Here is a 19,763-nt window from a genome sequence, read left to right on the forward strand (position 1 = left end):
CCCCAGCCAGCACACAGTTCTCAAACTGTTCCCTTACATTCATTTTCTCAGCTGGAAGTGGCTATTGCTCAATGTACCTCACGGATACCACCTTTATCCTTGAGTCCAGACACCAGATTTCCTCTTTTCTTACCTGAATGAGTGTAGGAAACGAGGCAGCAAAGCTGGGGTGGGCACGTTGGACTCACGTGCACAGGCTGACAGCCCTCGTCGCAGTTGCTGGTAGTGGGCAGTCTGTCCACTGCTGCTCTGTCACACACACACTGAGTCGGAGGCACCGCATGGTAGAAGATGCATGCTTCAGGCTGTGTTTGGGTCTAAATCTCCTAGGACCAGGCTTTATGGATAACCATCTAGGCACAGCTGGGAGACAGAGTGAACCATAAGGAATTTTAAGCCAAAGTGCTCTCCTGCCAAGTGACAAAGTTGACATAGTTTGATAAAGGGAAAATTTTATCATTTATTAACAGAAGGAAAATATACAATGCGATTTTTTGATTTTTTTTTTTAAAACATCTTGGCAGAGAAGGCTTGAGGCTGCCCATCACTGGCATTGAAGAGAAACGCCTGTGTTTTTCAGAAAGCAGCCTGCTCCTTAGGATTACTTTTCACTCCCTGGCAGCCTTCCCGTGTGCTTAATGAGGTCTGATGGACATGTGGACAAGCTGTGGAATGCAGAACTCCACCTAAGAAGGAGTGGTGGCTACATGTCTGTTACATGCAGGTTGTGGCCCGCTTGCTAACTGTATCACAGCCATGCGGTGGGGTTCACGCGATCTTGGGGTCATGGAGCTCTTCTGGAAAATGTTGAGCAGGGGAGTAGCATGATCTCGACTGACAAAAATCTGAGCCCATTTGGAAATATCCCCACACCCACTCTACGCACTCACCTATTCTCTACCTGGCGGCTCATCCCAGCTGAGGCGCGGTGTTCCAGGAGGTAGAATCACGGGAAGAGCTTTGGAGTGAAAGCCTCAGGGGACAAAATGGAGAGAGGAGAGCTGGATGGAGAGCCTTCCAGTTCTGCAGCCCGTATCTATACTCACGCCTCTGTTCATTTCTACTGGAGAAGGTGCCACTGGAAGGTGTTACTGGAGCCTCGGATTCTCCAGTCTTCCCAGGGCTTCTGTTCATAAACACCTGCTGTCTTCAATTAGCTAAGGGCCACTTTCTGTTTGCTTCCTCTTTTCTCAACTTAATCGTCACTTTCTTAGGGAAATTTCGGCCTTCTTGATTATGGCAATTCACCTGGTTACAGATACTCATGGTTCCAGAGATTCCTGCTTGGCTGTGCTCATCATAAATACGATTGGACACTAATTCATGGGATTATCTAAAAATTATTTCTCTCCTCTACTGGACTGTATATTCAGTGAGGGCAGGAAGCCGGTACTGCTCATGTCCCAGTGACTAGGACAGGATATGGCTTATAGGAGACACTGAGTAATGAGTCCTGGGACATCTTTGGGCAAAGAATAGACACATGAGTGAATGAAGACTCCGAGCTGCTCCGTGTTTCAGAATCATCATAGATTCTAGGACACGGAGGTCCACAGAGGCCTTAGGGACAGCCTTTCAGTGTTACTGCTCTAGGAGAGGAGACCCGTTTGCCCTTGCTTCTCAGTGTGTATTTCCACATAATTTGTACCTCTGCTGGTTTATAAAATCTCTGGTTTACATTTTTTAAAAACAACTCATTTTATTTTTGGAACTAGAGTTGTCTAGCCAGGGCTTCTCAGATCCTCTCTGGTGTGTGTCCGGGCACCAGTTGTAGCCTCACACGCGGAAAAGGAAGACAGCGTTCATCACTGGCTCCAGCATCCATGCCCTCTGCTTTTCCAAACATAACGTTTCCCTCCTCGGGGCCGGTAATTCCCTAGCAGTGCGGCGGGCAGGCGCCGGCCAGCAGCGCAAGCGCAGTGTCGGGAATACCACACCTCTCAAGGGGGCTGGGCTCTGTGTAACCCCGACAGAAAACCTCATGTCTCTGAGACTCAGTCCCTTCATTTATGAAATGGGGATGAAGATGCTTTCCACATGGGTTGCTGGGAGGATTGAAAGTCCAAAGTAAATCCTCAGCAAATCTTTGTACGTCTTCCTGCCCTTTCCCTCTCCCCTTGTTCTGAAAACACCTGTGTTGGTTGAAGAGATAAAGGGGAGGCCACCCATGGAGAATGTTGCCGAAGCTAGACCCCAGAGCCACCGAATGAACGAATGAGTGAGTGGATGAAGGAAGGCCTGGATGAATGAAAGTGACCACTGCTGTCCATTGCTAGGCTGTGTTGGAAGAGTATTGGTCATAGTTGTGGTGACAGTAGTTATTTAGTGAGTGCCTAAAGGGCTAGACATTGTGACAGACGTTCTATGGATATTACCTCAGTTAATTATCACAAGAGTCCTTTAAAGATGGTACTATTGCCACCATTTTATAAACAAGGAAATGAAAGCTCAGGGATACTGTCACGTAACAGTGGTGTCATGTCTTATTAGTGGTTTTACTAAAGTATCATCAAAATAGAAGGCCATAGGTATGTATGTGTGCATAGGAGCATTTGCAGGTGTATTTGTGTGTGTGTATGCGTGTGGGGAGTATTTATCTTTGTTCCAGAAAACAGTAGCTACTTGTGACATGTTTGTACAATTATCAAATGACTATAATGTTGGTGGTAATTAGAAGTCAGATAAAGTGAAGGAAAGAATAACAGTTTGACAATGTAGCCTCGAGGAAGGGAACTCGAGGTCACTTCACAGAGGGCTTCTGGGGCTACCTTTCTGTCACTTAGGGAAGAGAGAACTGAACAAGGGCTTTGAGCACGGTCAGACGGCTGTGCTCAAGGATCCTGGGAGTCAAGGCTACAGGGCCTGTGTCTAGCGAGGGTACACAGGCACATATGAAGTCTCTACGATGTGACTGATGTATGTCAGCGCCCAGAGCTTTCTCTTGTAAAGATTTCCAAGTAGCTCTATAGTTATGATAATGCTGGGACCCACCGACTAGACACTAGCCCGTCTTGAGTGAGTACAGGTTGAAAGCACCAGTTTGAGCCTGAGCGACCCTGAACTTCGGCATCCTATTGCCTCAGATTATTTATTAGCCTCTCTGTGCTTTATTTTCTCATTTGTAAATGGAAATATAAATCTAATAAAATTTTTGTGAGGTTAAAATAAAGTACTGGACATCAAGCACAGCATAGTTCCAGGTACCTAGTATATAGTATAAAAAATAATCATTGTATTTGTTATATAATAAATAACATGTATAATTATATACATAATTCTACAGTATCTAATTATATAGCATTGTAATTATGTAGTATATACCATATATGATTATTATATATAAATATATAATATATAGTATGTATAATATATATGTTATATATTCCTATATTATTATATATTAGGTCTTGCTAATTATTCATATATTATATATAATTACAGAAATATAATTACATTATAAAATATATGGCATAATTTATTATAAAATACATAATTATGCAATATAATAACATATACAATATAATATATAATATAACATAAATAATATATTTATATAACATTAATAACATACCAAATGTAATTTTATATGATATAAAATATAAATACAAAATATAAATATAGAATATAAAATATAAATATATATATTAACAACTTCAGCAAGCCCTATAATATATAGATTAATAATAAATATATAATCTATAAGTATATAATTATACATGCTAATATAGTTATAATCATTATAATTATATATAGCTAATCACCTTAGCAGGCCATATGTTTCTGGTCATCAGAGAGGCCCAGCCACACTCCAGCTCTTCTCCCTGTCAGGTTATGAGCACCAAAAACTATCTATCCTCTGCTTAGGCTTGTCCTACTGGCATCAAAAGAATCCTGATGAGCACGAGCAGCTTTCGGCATGATCTGACCCTCCACCGAGCTGCCTGCATTTCAAACTTGACTTTCGGTGAGGCAATGCTTGTTTCAGAGAAGATTTTAAAATTCATTTAGGATTCTAGAAGGAACAAAAAGGAGTGCTAGAGGTCAGGCCCCTTTTGAAAATTCTCTGCTCTTTTCGGTGGGGACCTGGTATTGCTAACTTTACTTCCATTTGAGCAGTCTCCTTTCATCTCTCCTCGGCGCCTCCATGTCCCTTGGCTGTCTCACTTCTCAGGCTTGAAAAATCGGGGTGTGCAGGTCGAATGGTTTGCAATGGAGAACAGGCAATCTCGCCCCTTTCTTCTCCTTTCTGCCACTCGAACTCTCTGTCCTTCTGAGCACAGCCAGCACAAAGCCCCTGCTCTCTTCATTCCGCTTCCTCTACCCCAGTATGCAGTCTTTAATGACTAAGAATAACTTAATGGGACGAGCAGCCCCTACTCAAGTCATTTGGCATTTAAGAGATTACAGCCACCAATGAAAGTGGCAGCACTCCATGCCTGGTCCTGCGAAGGAACATGACGTGTTCCCAGCACCGGGCGTAAATCCCTTTAGGTCACGAGTAGAGGTACTCCTGGATCTTTCTTGATGTCTGACTTGTAAACAGTGATGCGCTAGAGCCACTTTTAGCCAACTGCTAGCATCTCTTCCCAATTCTGAGTTCAGCGACATCATGTTCACAGCTTAAAATCAGCCATGATGGATGTGTTTAATCACCGCAATCAGCAAATGCTACAAATTAGACCCCTCCCCAAAGCTGCCTGTTAGCCATTCACCAGCACACCACTGCCCAGAAACCTCCTTACCCTGGTCATGCTTTGAACACCCACACGGCTGATCTTGGCTTCTCTCGCCTCCATTCCTTCTGCCACCCTTGCACAGGCTTTTGTGAGTAGCCATCACCCACATGACCGAATAATGAGCAGAAGGCATTGTGACAATTTTGTTTTTCTTATTAGTCATACTCACCTGATCCATACTGATATAGTCTAGAATAGAGGTTCCTAACTGGTCACCTGTGTGCTGAATGCAGCCTGCCAATCCATTTTATTTGGCCCACATGGCATTTGTTAAAACATGTGCTTTAGTTGCCAAAATTTAAAATCTGGTAGGTTTCCCACGAAAACCTGTGTTTCTAATGTTCTGGAAGAGAAAATCAGATCTAGCAATAAAGGGCAACCATCCGTGCGTTGAAACAGTCAGCTGGAGCTGACAAGCAGCTTCCTCTCTGCAGTTGGCACTTAGTTTTCTTTTCACCCGATGCCTCATCCATGTAGCTGTGCTCACTTCCTCTGCCTTGCTTCTGCGGGCATTTTAATCTGGCTTAGGACAACATGTCCTGGCCCCTGTCTCCCCACTGCAACTACATGGGACACTTAATAATAAATCAAGACAGGCTCTGGGGCGGGGGGCGGGGAGCGGGGAGCGGGGAGAGAGGGGAGTGGTGGTACAGAGGAAGGTAGAATCACATTCCACTGGGGAAATCACTGAGAAATAGCTCTAGACCTTGAGAGTGGAGCCTCCCATTAAGGGTAAGATTTCCATGGTCTGAGGTATGGGAAAAGGGGGAGGAAGGATGGCATTCCAGGTAGCAGGACCAGCAGGAGCAAAAGCCTCGAGATGGAGATTCAGCAGGCGCTTTAAGAATACCGAGACCCAGGATTCATGCAGCACTATTGGAGGGGTATAAGGAGAAAAACGTAGGCTCGGCCAGGTCATGAGGACCTTAGATTTGAGGTTTCATTCGGTTTAGTTTGATGAATTCTCTCCGAGCTCTTGCTTTATCGCAGGCTTTTCCCTAGAGCATAAACATGTAGGATTGAGATGAAACCTCTGCTCTGGACTTTTATCCATTGTTTAGTTTTTGTGAATTTGTTATTGTTGGTGTTTGTTCAAAGTTTTTGCCATGGACCTTTTGTCAGGTTAACTTAATACGAAGTCCTATAGTCTAACCCAATAAACAAGACCTTTTCAGGTTAAAGAATGTAGCTCATTTCCCCAAGGACTGGGGAACCCCAAGTGCTCCAGGGGCTTGTTCAGAAAGCATAGATTCCTAGAAGTCTCTGTGGCCTGTCAGCCTGGAGGGTGCCTCGTGGCGGAGTGTGCAGGAGGAAGAGGGGAGGAGGCTGTGTGGTGGCTGAAGAATGAGGAGATGCTTTTGAGAGAGATGAGAGCGACTAGGCACAGAAAGACAATGAAGAATCTATTTATCAGACAGGAAGAACGTAGGCCCAGATTGTTTTGGGAATGAGAGAGTGGTGAGGTAAGGAATCTGGTAGTGAGCTACTACACCGGGCTCCAGGGAAGTCAGGGGTGTGTGTGTGTGTGTGTGTGTGTGTGTGTGTGTGTGTAAGTTACCAAGGTGAAGATGGAAGGATCCCTCCCCTGCAAACAGATAAGTTTTCTTAGGCTGCTTGCTGAGAATCTCTGAGATGTAATAGAAAAAATATAGTTCAATGTGATAAACATGCTGTCTTAGCATGAGGCAGAACTCTTAGGGTGTGAACGATCTGTCTTTGGGAGAAGATCAGAATGAACTGCTTGGGATAGAAGGATGGGCATGGATTTTGGCAGGATGCCAAGGAATGAAGAAAAGATGATGAAGCTGCTCTTTCAAGAGGAAAGGAAAGGAATTCGTTTTTCGCTTCCGAGCAGGGAGAGGAAAGGACGGGTTTGGAGGGCAGGCAGGTGGCAAAAGGCTAGGGGAGGGCAGCCAGAAAGAGTTTAAAACACGATAATGCCTATTGTGGTAAGTGGTGTTTGCTGTGTCATGTGCAATGCGACTCCACTTCATGACTCCAACGTGTCCATGAAAACTTTGTTTGAACTTCTCCTCTTTCTCTCCGGAAGCAAAGGGTAAGGCTCGACTCCTGGATCAGGCCCATATGAGACAGGAGGGAGAGGCAGCAGTTACTACAGCTCACAGAATCCAAGGCAAGTGTTCTCAGTGGGAGGGAAGCCTGTCTCCTGTGGGCTTCAGTGGCGAGGTGGCCCTGGGTGGCACCTGGGTGTATGGGAAGGGCAGCATGGAGGAACAGGAAGGAATGGACTAGGAGACAGCTGTGCTGAGTCACGCCTGCGCCCCACCACGCCCCCAGCTCCCCTGGGTCTCGTGTTCTCCATGTTTAATAGTAAGAACTACTGACTTCAGGGGTTAAGACCACACACATAGAGCTCCAGCCTTTTGTAGGTGCTCGACAAATACATTACGGTTGTCTTCGCACTGGTCTCCAGCAATGACGCTGCTGAGTTCAGCTCTGCATGTAACAGGGCACCCCAATGAAGGCCTGATATGGGCCAATTTTCCACACCACCCCCCATATCCTATACCCTGTCTTCCCCACGCATGGATTTAGGACAGGGCCCCAGATAATGTTGACCCGCCAAAGCAGTTCTCACCATTTCTCCTCATCAAATAGGCTAAAGAATAAAAACCCTCAGAGGTCATATTTACTGTGAAATTCTAAAATCATATTTATTCACCAATTCACAGAAAGTGTCATAATGACCACCAACATGAATCAGTTTGTAGGCATTTACAAGCCAAGGCTGAAAATAAATATCTGTCTGTGCTGAATAGCATTTAACAAATTACTCGGAAACAGCAAGAATCTTAATTGTTAGAAATTTGAAGTGTGTGATTCCAACATAGGTAAGATCACAGGCTCAACAGATTCCCGTGATGGTTCTTGTTTCTTCCTATATCATTATGTACATACAGATTCTCAGTGCCCCTCACCCGGTGTCAGCCTGAATTGGACAGGACAGCTCATCAGGCAGGGGAGGGGCTGCTGATAGAGGTGTGGGGGAAGGAAAGAGCATTTTCTCTGATCTTTGCAACTGGACAACCTCATTCATGGAGCAAGATGACAATGCGCTCTCCTGAAATTAGATCCAACATTCTATAAACGCATTCAGTCCCTCCAACAAGACAGTCCAAAGGTGGCATTGCATCAACTCATACACACACAATAGTATATTTAGCAAATAAACACATTTTCTAGACTAAAAGGATTCATTCTTTGAGGCAGTTGGAAGAGCTCAGATCTGACATGTCAGGTACACACTGGCCCACCCCTGGAGGCGCAGCTGGCCATCGTAGGAGACTGGCCGGCCAGACTGGCAGTAACTACGAGATAGTGACAGTGGTTGAAGCCGATTGTGTAAAACGCAGCTGCTGGTTCTTCCTCTCTCTGCAGTGTCAACACCACAGAGGCTCTGGAGAGAGAAAGCTCACCTTTTATCTCAGACCTTTCTCACACACACTGTGGCTGGCAGCCGGGAGTAAGCAGCCATCTAAGACTTTTAAATGGTGGTGGCATCTTCAGACACAGGAGAAGAGAAGGGCCGAGAGGAGACACCACTGGACCTTTCTGACTGGCTGAACCCAGGACCTTTACATTTGGTTCCAGAATTGTGTCTGAAATTGTCAAAACAGCATTTCACCACGTGTTTAGGAAATGGCGGAGGTGATAGAAGGGACGTCCCCAGCCCTGTGCCCTGTAGAAATAGCTTGCTGGGTGTTATGCAGATGTGGTACACATGGTATGAACCCCCACTAAGTGCAACACCCTGTCACTACTCGCTACGAGAGGGCCAGCCAGACCCGGTGCCTGCAGCTGGCTGGACACTGCACTGAATCTGTGAATTAGTGATGGTTTCTCCTTAGCCGGGTTGTGATGATCTAGGAGGGGCATGTAGACAGGCTTCTCTCTGTGGCTCATTTAATTTGGGGCGTAGTGATACTACTGAGTGTCTACCAAGTCATGACAAGCTGGACCTTCAATTTCCAAATGCTTACCAAACTCCCACCATGTGCCAGGCCCTGTTCCCAGTGTTCTGAGAGCTAAAAGTAAACAAGAAGAAGAAAAATAGTAACAGCCAAACCAATGTTTCTAAGGAATTTAAAATGTGTTGGGACCATCAACATCTTTATTCTATAACTTACTTATTTCTCTATTATAGATATGCATATGACACATATATTTAGCTGGTCCTTCTCCTACTCATCTCTGATAATTTATATTTAATACATTAACTAATCTTCCAAACTAAAATGCCACCAAATCATCCAAATCTTACCTTACTGACATTATAATGTCCATGCCAATACCATCACATGCAACTCTCATACCTACAGATTTCGTTGAAAACAACCAACTTCTACATGCACTTTCTTTTCTAAACTCACCAACTGGTTTTCTTCAGTCTCCTTCCAAGCCTGTTCAACTCGGGTCACCAACAACATTTTTTTTAGAAGCAACTGAGGTCAGGTTGGAAGCAGTTAGATGGCTTGATCCATCATGACTGGCTCAATGAAGAACTGAAATCACCTTCCAACAGCCCTGACTTTGGAAGCGATTGATATGGCTGCCTCTGTGGTAACTGCCAGACGTACCTGAAAGTCTGCCGAAACTTGCACACAGCTCTCAAGACAGGGTGTTCTGGCTGCTCTCACTCCTTTCTATCCAGCCTCGCCTGTTCCCTTACTCTGAGTCGCCATCTCTTCTTGTTTTTTTTTGAGTGCTCAGCCCTGGCTACCAAGTCTAATTTCCTAACCTCTAAAAAGGCTTTTGCCTTATTTCTGCCCCTTGAGATTTACTAGTGACGATGAGCCTTACTTCTCCTGAATCCTGCACATCGGCTCCTTTGTAGCCGTGAAAGGGAGCTGGGGGCTGGGTTTTTCACGTTGACTAGGATAGATGCACTTTTGCCTCCAGAGTGGAAGTGCAATATGTTCACCTCTGTGACCCACAGGCACCAGCAGAACACCTCATCACAGAGCTCCTCGCAAACCCTTCCCAAGAGCAAATGTCTCCTCATCCCTTTCCCTCCCTTCTCCACACAGGGACTGGAGTCTGGAGCTGAGACTTGTGCTTGGTTCTCTGCTTCTGAAAATAGACACAACCTGTGGGCTTGTTTCTCTGATAGCGCTTTCTGTTGGGGAAAAGGACCCTCAACATTTGCATGTGCGTGCACGCACGCACGGGTCCGCGCACGTGTGTGTCCCAGTTCTGTTCTAAAATGCTCAAAAAAAAAATAAATAAAGGGTCTGGGCAGCGGAGATGCATTTTCATTTCAAGATAAAAGCTAGCAGACATTAAAGCTGACATGTTTCTGTTGCCCGTGATTAATACACACTGTCTGAGTTTTGGCTCTTTGCACGTCTGTTGCCCTCTTTTCATTAGTCTATTGAGAATTGAGCTTCACCTTGATGAATCTCCTCTGCAGCAAATCTGATAAAAGAGGCTGGAGAGCAGCATACGGCTTTTAACAGATGAGGGCTTTGTCTCGGTTGGGATGGTTGGAGGAAGTGGGCTTATCAAGGCCCATTCTCCCTGCTCCTTGCTTAGGGGCTCCTCTGACTGGTTATAGCTGAGAAGGGGTCACTCTCCCAACAGCCTCACTCCTGTTCTTTCTCCATTTCTTAAGCAGGAAGGTTATCCTCCCTCCACTGCACTTCTAATCTTCCTATGTCTGATTTTGTAAAGGACCTCAACCTGTACACTAAGAGAAAAGATGGAGGAGTCTTTTCCCCCTGGAGCATCTTAATTTTTCAAACCCTGTCCATTCATTGATGTCCAGTGATCTCTGATTTTCCATGTACTTCAGCTTTTACTGAGCTCATGCTATGGACCAGGGGCCATGCCAGATACCCAGGGTGCTGTGATAGATAAGTTATTCTTCTTGACTTGAGGAAGGGGCCTGTGACAGCAGAGGAGGCAAGAGTTGGGGAGCCATACTAACCTCACATAACCATGAGTTCCCCATCAGGGTACCCCATCAGAAGCCTGGGAAGTGAGGACAATTGTGGTTCCATTTCATTCAACTGAAAGTTCTCATGGAGTGGGACCCCGACTCTAGAATGCGTTACCTCAGTGGCCCAGAGGTACCAGCTCCTCTCTGCTCCTTAGAATGGGAGGAACTAGCCAGTGTCAGGATGTAGTTCTCTCTGCATTTCTGACTAGTGTAAATGGCTGATAGGTCTGCCCAATGACACACCAGTATGTCTCGCTTTCGCCCAGCCTTCCTGATGAAAGCCCCCTCACTGCTCACTCACTCCACCTGGTGTCCTGGCTGGATCTGCGCTCCTCGCACTCAGTCCTAATGTTTTCCTGTTTTACCTGACTTACACGGCTCCAGGCCTGCCAATGAGAGCAGAGCTCGTCCTGCTTCCTGAACTACCAAAGGCCTCTCCATCAACTGCCTGACATCCAATTCCTGTCCTTTTGTCCACATTAGGCTTTTGCAATAAATGACTAACTTCAGAGAAATATATAAAATTGCCTTAAGGTCTTGGGAAAGAAGTGTTTCTTTAGAGAATTCATGCAGAGAGGCCAAGCTATAAAGAAAAAGCTCTTTGGGATCTAAGTGGCCTGAAGAAACCCTTTACCTCCACTTCTGGGGGTCTCCACCAGCAAGCCACAGGCGAGCCCTACTTGTTCTTGTTAGCATATCCAAACCTGTTAGAGATGAGTTATTTTGATATGATCTCTGTGGTCTCAGGAGATTGGGCATTTAATCAGAAGACCTTTACCAAGCCGGGTTGGAGAAATGAAGGTGTCCTTTAGGGCGTTTGGGAGGACTCAACAAGGAGACTGCTGAGAGGACCAGGAATGTGTCTCTGATGTGGAGGGAACTGGGGTTCTTAGAAACTAAAGAGCAAGGGGCGGCTCTCCGAGGCCATGTGTCTGGGCTCTTTCCTTGCCTGTTTCTTTTCAGTTCTTACACTACAAGGCCCCACACCCCAGTCCTCTGACTTCCGATCTCTGAAATCCTTATCCGAGGACAGATTCTGTACCACAGTTAGCTATAAATGACTGATAGAGTGCCAACTAGTCCTCCTAAAGGTTGATGGAGCTTCATAGTTTAAGCCATAAATCAAAAAACTTAATAATTGGTGGACCCCAGGCATCTGGTCCATGGGAGAAAAGAGCGTTGGTGAAGCCTGGCACCTCTGCAGGCCTTAGAAATTCAAGGGCCAAGACACTGTCTGCAGGGAAGGCGGCAGGCTTGTTTTTCTTCTCTACTTTCAGTAACATCCAGAATGAGTTACTGCCCTTCCAAGAAAAACTATTTATTTCCCGTCCAATTTCGTGCCTGGATTATGGCGCTGCATGCCCCAGACCTAGTACCCACGGAGCAGTGTTGCAGTAACCTGGCAGCATCCTTAAATGACCACACTCCACCGTCTGCCAAGCAGAGAGGCTGTGTGGACAGTGCTCCTGGTGAGGCAAGGCCACTGCTGCAGTTTAATTATTTCCCCCTAAAGTATAGCCCTGGAGGAGGGAGCTGGATGGTGGCCTCCCTAGGAATGGGTGGACTCACTACAGCCTCTCCTGGCCTGTATCTCCAGGATGAAAGGGGGCAGACCAGCAGGAAGTGGCTCCTCCTCGAGGGGAGGAGAGGAGTTGGGACTAGGACCAGGGTTCTCTGAAACCACTGCTTCAGGGAGTATGGACTAGAGCCTGGAGGGCCCTGGAGGGTGGGTGGTGCGTCTACTTTGCCCTCTCTCCTCGCTATGTTAGCAGTTGATTTTTTTAACTTGTTAATAGTCATCTCTTCCCAAAGCCAGCTTAAATCACTCTCCTCATTCTCCACATGGGTGGTCCTCACACCTTAGTGGGCATCAGAATCAGGGCCCATTAAAACACAGATGGCTGGGCCCAAACCTTGGGGTTTCTGACTTAGTAGGCCGTGGATGGAGCCTGAGAAATTGCATTTCTCACTCATTCTCAGGGGATACTGATGCTGTTGGTCCAAGGACACACCTCGAGAACCTCTGTTCCACAGTGTCAAGTGTGAACCCTCGGCACGTCCTTGAAGTCAAGCCCTTTCTCCCTCTTTGGCTTTGACTTGGGGGCTCAGAGGTGCTCCTTCATGTCGGGCTGTTACACGGCCTTGGGCCTTGTTTGGCGCAGGCCTTGACCTGTACCTGAGTCATCCTTTCTAACTTTTGAGGTCTGGCTGCCTGCTGTTCATCCTTAAGATCTTCCTTTGGCCGAATTTCCCTGAATCTTAGCCATGTTATTCTGGCCCAGTGGGCAGGACAACTGCCTTTCATCTACTGGTGAACTGAGTCAGATCATGGTAGAATTAAGACACACAGAAAGAATGGCAACTACATGTGAATAAAATTAAATTATAGTTAAAAAAAATAAAAGAAAAAGAAAGATGGAGAGAAGCAATCCCTGCCTGCTTCCCTAGAGAGCACCTCAGTTGGCTCAGCAGTGTGCCAGGGCTCCCAGAGTCACACCTACCACCTTAGGGTGGAGAATGGCCAAAGCAAGTCATCCCACCTCTCCCAGCCCCAAACGTCTGTCCCTGACAGATCTGACTTCTCAGAGACAGCCTCCAACCCCGCAAAGGAAACATCCCGGCAGCTCGCAAGATCCGGCGATGCTTATGGCAGGGCCACGCCTTACTCGTCTTCTCTTCCCATTCCATTCCTGGCACAGGGCCTGGCACAACGCGGGTGCTCAGCAAGGATTCGCTAAATTACATCGAACGTAGTTGCAAACACGAAATCCCATCTGTTCACTGATGGCATACAGGAAATATCTGAGGGATTTCTGGGGTGCTGGTGGAGGTAACTTAGTCTCTTTTTGTCTCCCTGGGATAGTCAAGTCTGACTTTGAACCCATGGCCCTTGTAAAGCCACCTCTCCTTCCCAGCTGGTGCCAAAAGGAAAAGTAGAGCGAGATCTATAAAGCAGGTACAGAATAAGTTTTTAAAGTAAAGCACATAAAGACAGGGAAATGAAGGCGCTGGGGCAGACTTCAAAAATTTCATTGCTCATTTCATTTGCCTACAGATGAACAACTGAAAGTGGTTACATGAAAATTAAATTGTGGCAAGGGCTTTGGCTTGTCAGCCTTGATAAATGTCTGATGCAGATAGAGAATCGTGTACCATCAGTAGCCTGCCAGGGTGCACTGCAGGAGGCTTTGGGGATCCCCCAAAGGCCTGAGAATTATCTTACCTGGAAAGGCTCTACTTTGCACTAGTAAATTCTTTCAAAGAATTAGACTGACTCCCTCACTTTTTTTTTGTAAAACCGATTTAGTTAATTTAGATGAGGAGATGGTTAAGAAAAGTACTCCTTTCTTCTTCTTGCTAATATTGAATCATAAAGCCAAGAAGACTGCTAATTTTGAAATGTGCTGGGTCGAGCTTTCTACTGATTATGTCGCTATTGATTCAAACAGTCACAATTCTTTAAGATCATTTTTAGAGCGATGGCATGAGCTGGGATGAAATGGAAATCAGTCTGAGATAATGAACACTCCTGCTTGGAAATCATTACGGACTGAGTCTTGCAGAGAAGGCCTTGTGCCTGGGCATTAGCCCTCAGCTCAGTGGGGTTAGCACCCAGCCTTCAGTCAGTCCCTGGATCCAGGGCTTTCAGCTCTTGAGGGATGCTTGCCTGCATTTGAGTCAATTTAAAAAGTAACAAGTGTTTTTTGTTTTCATTTTCCCTTGGAATGAGGACTTTTAAAACAGGTTATTTAAAGACTATGGTGTTCTTGTTCATTTTGGAGGCAAAAACCACTGGGTAGTTTGAGGGAGGGTCTAAGATAGCAATTTGCTTTCCCTTGGCAAACAGGGCGCTGCTTTCCATGTGCATAGAGTAGAGGTGTGCACACTACAGCCTGAGGGCCGAGTCTGGATGACTGCTAGGTTTTGTATGGCCCATGAGCTCTGAAATGGTTTTTTCCCCTTTTTCTTTTCCATTTTTAAATGGTCAAAAATAAAAATCAAAAGAGTAATAAAATTTCATGACATGTGAAAATAATATGAATTCTACTTGACTGATATTTTTTAGGGTTCATAAATAAAGGTTTCTTTTTTGGATCATAGCCATATTATTTAAGTATTATCTGTGGTTGGTTTCATGCTACAAGGGCAGAGTTGAATGTTTGCAAAAGAGACGGTACGGCTTGCAGAGCCCCAAATATTAACTATCTGGCTATTTACAGACAAAGTGTGTGGAGCCCTGCCACGTGCACAGGAACGGAGAACACTGCTTCCCACTGGTATCCCTCTTCCTGGAGGGCCTGTGCCCACAAGGAACAGCCCTTGCTCCGCGCAGAGAGGCGTGGTCTCAGCTGGCTTGATGGGATGATTGAGGACGTTTAGAAGATGGTAGTGAAGAGAGAGCCCACTGAAACCACATTTTTGTTGTCTAGGTGAGTCTGGGCCTTGGCCAGATTTATAGCATTTGATCAAACCTACTAGAATATACTTTTAGCATTCTTTAAGTCAGGTGGCCAACCCATTGATGGCTTTCCTGCACTAGCATAACTGGTTCTGCGCAGGCATTTTCCATCTCAACCTCCTCTCCTTCTTCCTCCCTGTCACCTGAGTCACTTGAGAGGTGTCAGTCTATCTATTTTCAAGCTCCAGAGAACAGAATCTGATGACGCACTTGGCAAGTTAAGCAATGGTCTGGCCTCTGGCCAAACGGGTCAGCCGTTCCTCCCGGGTGCATGTCTGCATCTGACGTCTGGATGAGAGGCCACAACGTGTCTGGGTCATCTGGGAGTTTTGGTTCCCAGATGCCAGCATATGGAGCCTGGAAACTCTGGACTGATTTATTTTCCATTTGTGGTTAGACTATCTGGGGGAGAGCAAGTGGCGTTACTCACCACACTCACCTGGATAATACCTGAACTACTGCTACTTCTACATAACGGACCCTTCTTGTTCTCACCCTGCTGTGAGTAGGGTGCTGGGAACATGACAATGCCCTTTGACCCAGCAGCACCATTTCAAGTGCCTCATCCCTGAACTGGCCTGCGGACTGCGACCTCCCACAGCGGGCGTTGATGGAAAGGCCTCTGACTTGACCCTGCTGTTTCTCTACATGAGTCCAGTCCACAGACTGCTGCCCTACCCAGTGCCGCTTTCGCCTGCTCCCTCCCTCCCCTAAACTCTCAAACACAGAAAGATTTTCCATGCCGCAAACAGCTCGCTCAACCATGAATAAGTGATGCAGCCATTGGAAACAGCCCGAGGGCAAGGAACACCTTCCCCGCCCCACCCAGAGAAGTGCTCTCAGGAACGCTGGACTCACATATTTTAAATCAAAATCCAATTCAAACGAAAATTGGTTTTAAATGTATAAAGTACTCATTTTACTGCCATAAAATTGGGAGAATTCTGTTAGCTCCTAAATAACCAAAGAATCTTTTTATTTCACTAAGGGTACTGCGAGGACTACACAGTCCTACAGATGTTCTCCTTGTCGATATGCAGACACGGCCTGATCGGTAAAGCTATTCGGTTGGGGGAATTCACAGAAGTGTCTATTTCCATTCAATGAATATAAAACCAAACTTCTGCCAGCGTTTTTCCCTAAGAAAGGAGAAATAAGAGCACTGGTTGAGTTTGTGAATGTGACTTCTCTCCCTCCTCTACGTCTAATCTCTTGTATAATTTCTAAGCCCCTTTGCAAGAGGCTCTTCTCTACAACCAGCAGGTCCTCTGAGGGAAGGAACTTATCTTACTCAGCTTTATTCCTTTCCCACAACTTCTGGTCGAGTCCCCAGCACATAGTAGGTCCTCAATACCTGTTAGCTGTGTAAATATGAACATAAGTAGAATCAGGGTAGTGGGCACAGGACCAGGAGTGGAAATCAGGGAATCTAGTCTTGTTTATCTCTGAATGACTCTGAGAAAGACGCTTGAGTTGCTCAACCTCAGTTTACTCATAATGAAAATGTGCCTGACAACAGAGGTCCCAGCTACCTCACAGGATTATAGAGAGGCTCAAAAGAGGAAACAGAAACAAACAACATTTTAGGTGATGGGAAAAGCTACAAAAGTTAGTTTTCTGGAATCAGAAGGTTGCAAAGGCCTATTACGGGTCCTCCCTGGGTGAAGGTCAGACTAGAGGACATTGACAGCTGTCCTCCTTTCTAAGTAGATTTAATGACACAGGGAGTAGAGTGAACAGATTCTGAACTTTCTTTTGAACCTGAACGCACTGGGACTAGGGACCAGCTTTGTACCTGTGCCGAGTCAATACAGGATGGACTAGAGGAGGCTGGGAGGATGGGGACAGATCACACATACTGAGGACAAAGCCCAAGCCTCGCGGAAGTCCTATAATAGCCCTAATTCTTGCCTGCTATTCTCTTGGCCACAAAAGATCACAGACCAGTTACTATAGCAACAATTCTCCTCAAGAGGTGTCCATGTTAGGAAGGAGATGGAAAAGATTTCCTCATTAGAAAAAGAAGAAGTAAATAAATTAGGTTTTTAGATATATTTGCCCTCCACCCTAAGTGCTGCGTTTTTTATGAGGATAAGAAAGAAGCAGCTGTCACCATAAATATGCTTCTAATTCCCAGCAGATAAATTTCTAAACTTTCATTTTAGACTTGATGCAGTTCACGCTCATTCTAATACATCCAAGAAGAATGTATTTTCTCAAGAAGCAAACCAGTATGAAAAAGAGGATGAAGGACCAGAAGACTAGGTGGCGACATCCTTGTCAACCTCAGGCCGCCCTCTGGCCTGGGAGAGCCCAGCTACCCCCGTCTTCCAGATCTGCGCCCACCATGAAGCCCGGGGGTGTCACCTCATCAGCCCTTCCTTCTGAGCCCTGGCTACAGGCTTGTCATGGCTATCGCCTGGGGCAGCGCCTGTGTGGAATGCTTCCTGGATCCTGTGGTTTCACAGGGTGGGAGCCCCCAGCAAGGCAGCCACACGAATCTTGGCAGCTGCCAGGCGGGCAGACACAGATAGCTTTGGCTGGGGACCAAGTCCTGTTGTGGCAAAGGTTTCAGACTTTTCATATAAGCTTATATGGCCTCAGAAAGTTCAAATGGAAAGGCTCTCCAAACTGGGGAGAGTGTGTGTGTGCATGTGTTGAGTGTGTAAACTTCTCCCAGTGAACTTAATTCTGCCTCAACAAGGACTTCCTTTAAAGTGTTAAGGACCAAGACCTCAGGTATGTGAAGTCCAACTATCCTGCCTGAATGAAGCCACTTGGAGAGTCAGCTCAGGAAAACGTGCTGGTCTGCATGGAGAGATGACTGAGTCAGGTACGCACACAATGAACTGCAGACCAAGGGCCTTGGGGACACAGAGCTTGGGGGAAGTGAGCGACAGAAAGGCTAGCCTTTTCCCCTGCAGAGAAGAGCAAAAGCAGAACTCTGCAGGTTGGCAGACGGGGTGCTGGGGAGCCCAGAGCTGGAGCAGTGGGGGCTGCAGGACAAGGTCTAACCTAAAGTCCTCACTGGGGGTGACACTGGGCTTCTAGGAACCGCTCCAGGGCTGGGACACAAGGAGTGTCCAAGATGTGAGGGGTGGGTTCCAGGAGGCAGGGGAAGGCCTGCCTAGCCTGTCACAGAAATCAGAGGTGACAGTGATAGACTCAGCATACATCAGGGGGGCCTTACAAAAGGGACAGGTGGGAGGGCCCCGAGAGCCAGGCACTAGTAGGGGAGGGCGGAGTCGTCCCACTCCAGCTGGGCTTGCCTGGCTCCGCTCTGCCCGCGTCTGCCCCTGCCCATCCGTTCCTCCTCCTGGTCTTCGCTGTCGTCTGAGTCGCTGCTGCTGGAGCTTATGTCTTCGTCTCCTTCTTCCTCCTCCTCCTCCTCCTCCTCCTCTTCAGTGTCATCTTCCCCACGCCCCGGCGCTTCATGTTTCTGGGTGTCGAGATAGAAGGGAAACCGCTTTGGAGCTTACAATTCTCCCTCTACTAAGTAAATATTTCGGGCCCCTGGGATTTCCGTCCCCTTAATGCTAAACCCTAGGGCCTGGAAGGAAGGGCCTCCGGTGAAAGGCAAACCAGACGGCCAAGGACAAAGGCAAGAAGGAGCAGCAAATTCCAAGACATGAACTCAAGGTAAGAGACTGGACATTTGGCCAATCCCACACACTGGCATTTCTGGAGATTATGAGAATGAACTTTCTAAGTTTTCAGTATTTGCTTCTCAGTGAGAGAATGGCATGTAAGCTTGTACCCTGTTTACAGGTGGGAATGTAATGTCTCTGGGAGCAGAAGGCCTTCTGAAACAAGGCTCAGGTGACCTGTCCCTCAAAAATTCTCCTCTGGGAAGGACCAAGTTCATGGTCCTCATTTTTCATGCCTGCCCCTCACTTTTTGATTTGTGTCCTCAAATTCTATCTCATTTTTTTCTTCTCTCATCTCTGCTCCCCCCAGTTTTTGGTGATTCCAGCCAAATCTTATTTCTTTCTGGGTTTATGTGCTGAGCTGATGAACCAGCCATCAAAGATGTACGTCCTTGCTTGGTCATGTCACCTCTCCAGAGTATCTTCTCTTCTACCTTTACCTCCCTCAAAAACTACCCATTCTACAAGACTTCCTTTAAACTAACCTCCTCCGAGAAGTCCTCCCTTAACACTCTGCCCCAATAGATCTCCCTGCTCTTGCTTAACCTAGTTGGCATCACTAGGTTAGCCCTGGGTAGGCACACTCTTCCCTAGAACTTGGAATGCTCCAGGGTAGGTGGTCATTCCATCACCCAAGGCTCAGCTCATCAAGGGAAGAGAGGCTGAGTCCCTATAGTGGTGTGCTTAGCACTGTACCCACTGCACATGCCAAGCCACGCTGGCTTTGAAATTGAACGTGAGATCAGCTGAGGGGGAAATGGGAACAAGGCTGGAATAATCTTTTCATTTATCGATGACTCTTTCTGACCTTCCCCTGCTTTACTCTTGGCTCTATCTCCACCTAGTACCGACAGGCTGACCAAAGGGCATGATGCCAGTGGCTTATCTTGATATTCACGTGCCCAGAGCAGGATCCTTGGACAATCATGGGTAGATTCTGGGGGATGATGGCTAACTGGTAA

At 46.5% G+C, this 19,763-nt stretch overlaps 1 protein-coding gene across 4 annotated transcripts in view; it reads right to left on the bottom strand.

Moving 5' to 3' along the window:
- Nucleotides 1–7,385: 7,385 nt before the first annotated feature.
- Nucleotides 7,386–19,763, bottom strand: part of CLSTN2 (calsyntenin 2) — a 559,410-nt gene continuing 547,032 nt past the window's right edge. For 3 of the 4 annotated variants that reach the window (XM_036219590.1, XM_016141906.2, XM_016141905.2), the window contains exons 17-18: nt 18,424–18,593; nt 7,386–8,356 (exon numbers count right to left, since the gene is read on the bottom strand). In XM_036219590.1, coding sequence (XP_036075483.1) covers nt 8,242–8,356; nt 18,424–18,593 — 285 coding nt within the window. In that variant the 3' untranslated portion in view covers nt 7,386–8,241. Of the gene's footprint in view, nt 18,594–19,763 lie in introns of all 4 variants that reach the window. The other variant, XM_016141907.2, reaches the window with a different exon arrangement.

The sequence above is a fragment of the Rousettus aegyptiacus genome, unplaced genomic scaffold, assembly GCF_014176215.1.
Source record: "Rousettus aegyptiacus isolate mRouAeg1 unplaced genomic scaffold, mRouAeg1.p scaffold_m13_p_4, whole genome shotgun sequence".
Taxonomy (NCBI): domain Eukaryota; kingdom Metazoa; phylum Chordata; class Mammalia; order Chiroptera; family Pteropodidae; genus Rousettus; species Rousettus aegyptiacus.